The following is an 8,274-nucleotide window of genomic DNA, read 5'->3' on the forward strand; positions in this document are numbered from 1 at the left end:
GAATGAGACTTAAATATATTTTCTGTAATGATTTTTGCACAGACTTTTATATAATTATTTCACTATTTAGATATTTGTTAGAAATGAACAGAGACTGTACTATTCTTTTTTGTTCTTAATCTTTTATTATCATTTCTGATTTCTCTACCACTAATGGCAAATTCGTTTGTGGAACAAATGTATGTTCAAAGCAAATCCCAGATGATGACCACTCACTGTGAAGGAAAAGCAAGTTGACAATCCTAATATGTGACCCATGTTAGCTTAAGCATCTCAGGTGAGCCCACCTTTCACCAATTTATGGAAAAATGGATTGGGATTTATATTTGTGTATAAGGCCTTCTTAGATCCCCTTTCAATTGTCTTACATAAACTAATCTGATTAATTTTGATGAAGCTCTGTTCTGTCAGCAGTACTACCATACAACACTGACTGAAGTTCAGAATAACTCTAATCCGGCAGCGGTATCAAGAATTGAGCTGGACATAGAGATATGTTATTAACAGCTACTTGATGTAACTGCACCTATCACACTACAGTTGACATCATCATAAGTTTCGGTATCAGCGATTACACTGAAGGTAACTGATACTTTAAAAATTGACAGAATCTAAATCATTGTAAGCTCAATAACAAATGTAATTGTAAGTATTACATTGGCCTGGAATTTGCGGTCAGCGGCGAAGTGTCAGCGCTCGCCGCCGGCCTCGAAGAAAGCTGCCCAGAAAGATCAAGCAATCTCTGTGGTGTCGATTTCAGTTCTCCCAACCTTAGCTTGAATCTGGCGCCAAATCAAGCGAATCGCCAGCGTCCCGTAGCAGTGATGTCATCAAGCAGGCTAAGCAGCCAATCACATTGACAAATTCTCACACACAACAAACCAGGAAGTAAAATGCACAGATTATAATTTACTTTTAATAGATTTTACAGAAAGCAAAATAAAGATTGGGACACATGCACATAGTTTTAAGGTAGAAGCTGAAATATCATAAACAAATTTTAAAAAAATATTAAAAACTTGTAATTCTTAATCATATTAATGGAAAAATTTGACACTCCACAAATATAAAATTAGTGTTTCAGGGCCAGAACGGGTGTTCAGCAGTTTGTACATCGTTAAAAACCCAGTTACACCTCTCTCAACAAGGCTTAACATTTCAGTTTTTTTTAGCAGTGATATTCCATCGTAAAAGGGGAAGTTTTCAATCCTTCAAGTGATTTGAATTGATTGTGGGCTCCGGGGAGTTCCACAGCGCAATTTGTGGCGGAGCAGGGAATGACTGACCGCAACCTCAGGATTACCGCATTTATCTGCACATGCGCTAAATCCTGAATTTGGGGTCAGTTTCATAGAAACATAGAAGATAGGAGCAGGAGTAGGCCATTTGGCCCCTCGAGCCTGCTCCGCCATTCAATGCGATCATGGCTGATCATCCAAATTCAGTACCCGGTCCCTGCTTTCTCCCCATATCCCTTGATCCCCTTAGCCTTAAGAAATATATCTAACTTCAGAGGGATAATGACAGCGAATGCTGACAGTCTTGCCACGATTTCCACCGTAAAATCCGGGCCAATATGTTAGCATTAACTGGGCTTCAGTTAATAACAGGAGAATGTTCAATGTCCAAGATGCTTTGAAAAATTACTTCGCGGACTATATTGAAGCTCTGATATGCTTCTAGTGTTAAGTTTGCACAAAAGTATATAACGTTTCTCCTCAGGTAGCAGGCTGGCTGTGTTTTCCTCTGCATTGCTCTGGGTTATGTCTGTGGTAAGCTATTCTGGTCCCCCTGATGAATATTCTTGTCGGGGTATCGATCCCAGTGTTCTTACAGTCTCGTGCCTCAGTTATACTGCACCAATATTGGGAGCATTTCTGACAGCATTGTCCGCAGGCAGCCAATACAACTAAAGCAAATCTAGGAAACAGTCTAATTGCAGATTTTTTTTTAATCATAGCTCAGCCATTTGTTTAGCCATTCAACCAAAACAAAGGTAACAGAAACTGCTTAACACAAACACATATAGAAAACAGTGAGGCAATGGGTTTAATCTGCTGAGCATTAACATTTCGATAATCAGGGAACATTTTATGCTTAGATCAGGATTCTGTATTTAAATGAATCAGGAATTCTATTCACGAGAGTGAATGAGAATGGTTTAGTCCACTGCAATGCTATACAGTAGGAGTGAATAGCAGGAGCTTTGGTCCCCATGGATATCTATATAATGGGAATGGACTGGAAGCAGTTGGGCTCATTGAAATTCAATTAAATGTGGATGGATGGAATTCCTTACAGTGGAAAGTAGTTTGGGGTTTGCAGAAATTCTGTACAATGGTAACAAAAGGGAAGGAGCTTGGTCCTTTCAAATTTGACATTACGGAAAATAATTTTGGATACTGGACTAGTTTTTCTGAATTAAAGTGACATGAACTAAATTCAGATATCATTTGTAACTAAATCCTGCATTTTAAGACATAAAATGTAGTCATCTCTATTATTCTGTTACCTGTAAGGGAAAAGTAGCTCATGTGCAGGACAGGAGGCAATGGTCTGATCGGCACATTGTAAATCAGAGGCCTGGACTAATAAACCAGAGGCAGTGAGTACACATCCCACCATGGCAATTGAGAATTTGAATTCAGTTTAAAAAAAAAACTCTGGAACTAAGAAAAAAAACTGGTATCAGTTAAAGTGACCATGAAGCTGTTGAATTGTCACTAAAAGCCAACTGGTTCACTAATGTCCTTTAGCGAAGTCAACCTGCCGTCCTTACCCAGTTTGGCCTATATGTGACTCCAGCTCGGCACCGATGCGGTTGACTTTTGACTGCCTTCTGACGTGGCCGAGCGAGCCATTCAGTTGTGTCAAACCACGACACCACCTTTGCAGGGCAACTAGAAATGGGCAATAAATGCCGACCTTGCCAGCGTGCCCGCATCCTTAGAATGATTATATAAAAGAAACCCTTCACAAAGATTATTTAATGGCACTGCAGCAGAAGTTTAGGTTTGCTTAATGTTACTAGATGTTCAAGGAACCTTTATTAAGTAAAATGAAGTGAGTGCAATGAATTCAATTTAGTTTCAGTTTTTGCCATTTCCAATACGTTAAAATAAGCTAGTAAATAGATTCTTTTCTTGTACATAACGCTGGATTACTTGTTCTCCATTATTTTATTACTGTGTGGAGAAATTCACACAACATTCTTGAAAGTACTTGAGAGCATTTTTGTGCCTTTTTAAAACTTTATTTCTCAGATGCTGTAATTAGAAAATCTGCAACCAAGTTCTGAAACCATAGCTACAATTTGTTTCAATTTCACTAACTAACTTTCTAAGGCGAATGAAAAAATACCACTTCATAATATGGGACTCCTTGCATAGTGATGGTCCATTATATAATTCCATTTCTTTAGATGTAGTCTTGGGTATTAGCGAGAATTTGAGCTTTGTGGACTCTCATGCATACGATAGGCACACATGTAGAAGATACCTGGGAAAGAAATGAAATAATATACTTGTGTTGTGTCATCAAATCAGCACAGCAGAGAGATCAATTTCAAAATGACACAATAATGAGCCAAAAACATGTACAATTGGGTGCAGTGGTTATGATTGCCAGACCAGCAGCACAGAGGTCATGGGTTCACCATAGCAAGTTGTGAAACTGAATTCAGTGAATCTGAAAGTGATCAGAAAATGATTATGAAAGCTGCTGCAGTGGTTGTAAAAAAAAAGAGGGTTCATTAATGCCCTTCAGAGAAGGGTCTTGACTTATAATGTGCATAGAAGATTCGTGATAAAAGCAGGCACTGGAGAGAGTCACACAGTGTGTAAAGGAAACAAGGTACCCCTTCAAAAGGAACCTCTGATGACCGAAAGGAAGGACGTTATAGATCATAAGCCAACTGTAAGATCATTCTGCTCGTTTTTGTGTTCTTGCCAGGTCTCTGTCTAATTGTGTGAAATTAACACAGCCTTCACATATGACTATTCTTTGCAGTTCTCATATATGGCCATCCATTGCAGTTCCCATATATGGCCATCCTTTGCACTGACTGATTGCATCATTGAGGATGGAACGATCTTATTTCACTGTTGAAGCGTGCCTGATGGCTCCATTGTGTGTCCAGTACATTGTGAGCCATACACACCAGGAAGGCTCCAGCTTCAATTGCTGGTCTTTGTCGGGTTAACTGATCTCAACTGGGTTGGCATGATTGATCTCAACGCTGCTGGGCTTGGGAGAGAAAAGTTGGCCAGGGCTCCTGCTCCTGATTGCTCTCCAGTGATGTGTGTGTGTGTGTGTCTGTTTGTCTGCATAGAAATTTTGGTGAGAAGATTAGGCTCGGCTGTGATAGCCTCTCCCTGGTAAAATAATTTGCCAACGCTCACCATTGCAGCTCACGCATGAAAAAAGTAGTGCTGGAATGCAGGTGTAATGTGGAACTATGACCCAGCACTTTCAGGAGAGTGGGGAAATTGGCTTTTGATAATCCATTGTAATGCCAATTGCCCCGAGGCAGAGAGAGAGACTGTATAGACCATAAAGGAATTCGTCTCTTATATAAGATAATGTCTTACCTGCAAAGAAGGTGAGCACTACGGCCACCCATCCAATGATGTAGGACCAGGAGAAGCGCCAATTGCCATACCGCTTACCATAATAGTTTACTGTGACAGCTGTATAAATAGCCATGGCTAGCAACACAAACAAACCTGCAAAACAAAAAGAATATAAGTATAGTAAGAATAAAAGTTAAGACATATTGGAAAAAGTGAAAGGCGTCATGGCCCGTGTGATGTTTGAAAGCATTTGCATTACTTACATGAAATAAAGTACAAGGTGCCTGCAGCGAACGTTTTATCAAATCTGTTGAAGGAGGAGTAATGCATAAATGCCATGATGCCAATAATCATGCCAATGAAGCATGCCAGTAGGGATAGGATCATGAATGCTCGTGTGGCATCCCAGTATGCTGGAACAAGTTAGGAGAAACAAAGGTCAGTGTTAGTTGCTTATTATACATCAGAACAAAGTCAATTTAAATTCTGCTATCACTAGTGGCAAAAGACAATATAGGAAAAATGAGAAATAAAGTATTTTATTGTCACTGTAAGCCATGTAGACAGGCTGTTTATAAATCGACTGAATAGTTTCAAATAAATCGGGTTGTCTTTTCTCCCCTCATGTGAGCTGATGACCATTGCAGTCCAGATTAGAAAAGTTACCATAATTGATACTATTGTGTGTCTCTCACGGGATAAATAGTGCAAGCAACACATCCCTGATAACACCAGCACTTCAATTTGCTGCATTTATTTTGATGGAAAGTTCAAAGTCCCTGATTGCACCAAGCACCATTCCAGAGAAGGTGATTGGTTACAAAAGCAAAACACTGCAGATGCTGGAAAACTGAAATAAAAACAGAAAATGCTGGAAATACTCAGCAGGTCAGGCAGTGATTGTCTAATCTAGGCTGTAAACATAAAATGGTGAGATGTTACAACAAAAGTGATTTAATTATCAGGAATACCATTAATGTGGTTAAATATTAATATACTCTGATTCATGAATGGAAATATTCAGTTAAATATATAAAATAAGATAAATTATAAAATGAGGTAAATTGATTGTTATCTGCTAGAGGAATATTCACTAGTCGAGCAGCGACTATTAACCTGAATTGTTCTTTTGTTCTTTGGCCATTAAAGCTGTTACAACTTACAGCAGAATTACTCCATTCTGTTGAAATAAAGACACATGTCACTTGAGACGGTGCAGAGGAGATTTACCAGAATAGTTCCAGGGATGGGGATCTTATCTACAAGGACAGGTTGGAGAAGCTGGATTTGTTTCCATTAGAGCAAAGGAGGTTGAGGGGTGATTTGATAGAGGTGTACAAGATTATGACGGGTTTGTAAGGCTAGACGGGGAAAGCTTGTTCCCACTAGTTGATGGTACAAGGACTAGGGGACACAGATTTAAGGTTTTGGGCAAGAGATTGGGTTGTGAGGAAAAACTTTTTTACGCAGTGAGTGGTGAGGACCTGGAACTCGCTGCCGACAGAAGTGGTGGTAGCGGAGACACTCAATGTTTTCAAGGGGAGACTGGATAGGCACTTGAGGGAAATAAACTTGCAGGGCTTTGGGGATAGAGCGGGGGAATGGGACTGACTGGACTGCTCTACGGAGAGCCGGCATGGACTCGATGGGCCGAATGGCGTCCTTCTGTGCCGTTATGGCTCTATGGCTATCACATGTTAATACAATACTGAATAGTGAGACAGTTCTCAGTATTTCAACCTTCTTATTCAAAGAACTGTTCAATGTTCGAAATTCAAAGGGCAGGCTGAGAATGTAAATGGTCAGGCCTGCACAGATATATTGAGAATGAAAAGAAAGGCCACAAGTGCTGTAAATCAAGAAATGCTGGAAATGGTTGGTTAGTATCTGAACAGGAAAGAAAGGATATTGTTCTGGGTGGAACCCATTTCTGATGAAGAGTTGCACCCAAAATATTACCCGATATATTCCCACCATGATTTGATTTAGTTTCTGTGCTGTGCAGATATTTTGTTTGTTTCATGTGCTACCAGAACAAACAACTGGCTTTGCTTTTGTTGCCAATGTCTGTGTCTCTAAAATGGAGGTTTGTACATTGGGATACCAGGCAAAAGGACATTATGCATTTACAGATATAAATATTTATCACACCAATTGATCTCTTGTGGTGTTGCTCGTGAGAGAAAAATGATTTTTTAATTGTCTCTCCATGTCTTGTCTTCCTCTCTTGAAATTGTTCTGCTTCCCTCTCTCTTCCTTATCTTGCACCCTATTTGCCTCCCCCCTCCCTGTGCGCCTCTTACACTTTCTCTTTTTTCCCTGGATCTTTCTGCTTGTCTCCACAACTAGTTTTTCTGTATGTTTTGCATCTCTCTGTATACCTATTGAGTACAATCTCTATATGGTGGCACCATGTCTGATGCAGTGGGCTTGATGGACCAGAAGGACCAGATGGTATTTTCTAATCCTCTTTCTATGTTCATATAATGTTCTACTGTATTACAACAGTGACTACACTCCTAAAGTACTTCATTGGCTGTAAAGTGCTTTGAGACGTCCGGTGGTCGTGAAAGGCGTTATATAAATGCAAGTCTTTCTTTCTTTCTTCTTTCTTTCTCTCTGTACGTTTGTGTGCTTTCTCTCTCTCTCTATTTCAGTACACCTCCTATTCAGTGGCTGTCTTTGAAACAATTTAAAAAGTAACCCCAATTACTGCCGCATCTGTGATCAGCTCACTCACCACAACCATGGAGCTAAACCTGGCTTGCAGCCTTTACTAACTAGACCATCAGGGAAGCTACAATTGTGCCATCTTAAATCGCAGGAACAATTGCCGTTTAACAATTTCCTGTCTTTGTTTGAGAGGGGAAAAGTACCCCTGCACCCCAACTCCATTTTTATGTATAAACAAAATCCCTAATGATCTTTGACGATTATTCTACATATACTCAAACCCTTGATAAAGTTCCTGAATTGGATTCATTAAATTCCTAGGTTGTTGTCTTCATTCGTTATACTATGAACTCCATTCATGCCTGCTTTCAATCTCCTTACCGACACTGTCAGTGTGTAGATAGCATTTTCCTGGCACACAATATCTCCATAGTCCCTGGTGCATAAAACTGCCAGAATGGCGGTACTGCATCCAGTAATCTGTTGCCGTGGAAACAACTAGTAGGATATTGCCCACACCGGCACAGAACAAGCCTCCTCCCATAAAACTGTACATCTTGTTGTTGGAGATGCAATCTATAAAAGGAAATGCACAAGGAAGGCACAGATTATTATTCATTTTAGGTACTTTGAGTTAATTCAATTTCTACAAACGTTAACAACAGTACAAAAAGCAAATTCATTTTTTTGTTGCTCGGTGCATTATTGTGATGAAAATTTTTGTTTCTCCAGATTTCATAGAATAATATCCTCCTTCGCTGACTGTTGGAGCGGAGAACATATCAAGTGTTAACCCTTCGTATACTGATTGCCTTCTGCAACTTTCAAAGTGCATATTGGCCCTGAAATTCCTGAGGCCTACTCCACTTGCACAAGTGTGGCAGAGTGGAGCCAGTGGCTGCCCGCAAACCCTGTCCCAAATTGCAGGGACAGGGTAATTCACGTGGCTGGCATGGGTGCAGCATGTCCACAAGAGTCCTTCAGAAGCACCCTCCATGAACCATCGGCCAGAATGTGAGAACAGCCCCAT

At 40.1% G+C, this 8,274-nt stretch overlaps 1 protein-coding gene across 1 annotated transcript; it reads right to left on the reverse strand.

Moving 5' to 3' along the window:
• Window positions 1–2,738: 2,738 nt before the first annotated feature.
• On the reverse strand, window positions 2,739–7,800 carry lim2.1 (lens intrinsic membrane protein 2.1). Its single transcript, XM_085968254.1, has 4 exons — window positions 7,626–7,800; window positions 4,835–4,984; window positions 4,590–4,724; window positions 2,739–3,498 (listed from the first exon to the last, which is right to left on the reverse strand). The coding sequence occupies exons 1-4, from the start codon at window positions 7,798–7,800 to the stop codon at window positions 3,437–3,439; spliced, it is 522 nt and encodes a 173-aa protein (XP_085824380.1). The 3' UTR covers window positions 2,739–3,436.
• Window positions 7,801–8,274: the final 474 nt, after the last annotated feature.

The sequence above is a fragment of the Somniosus microcephalus genome, chromosome 26, assembly GCF_052327205.1.
Source record: "Somniosus microcephalus isolate GS21.2 chromosome 26, FLI_Smic_1.0, whole genome shotgun sequence".
Classification (NCBI taxonomy): Eukaryota; Metazoa; Chordata; class Chondrichthyes; order Squaliformes; family Somniosidae; genus Somniosus; species Somniosus microcephalus.

Excerpts from the sequence above, each read along its gene's own strand:
- lim2.1 (XM_085968254.1), bottom strand. The coding sequence starts at position 7,800 with ATGTACAGTTTTATGGGAGGAGGCTTGTTCTGTGCCGGTGTGGGCAAT. Across the intron at positions 4,985-7,625 it reads TCTACACACTGACAGTGTCG|CATACTGGGATGCCACACGA; the intron begins GTAAGGAGATTG and ends AACTTGTTCCAG. Across the intron at positions 3,499-4,589 it reads AGTGCTCACCTTCTTTGCAG|GTATCTTCTACATGTGTGCC; the intron begins GTAAGACATTAT and ends TTTCTTTCCCAG.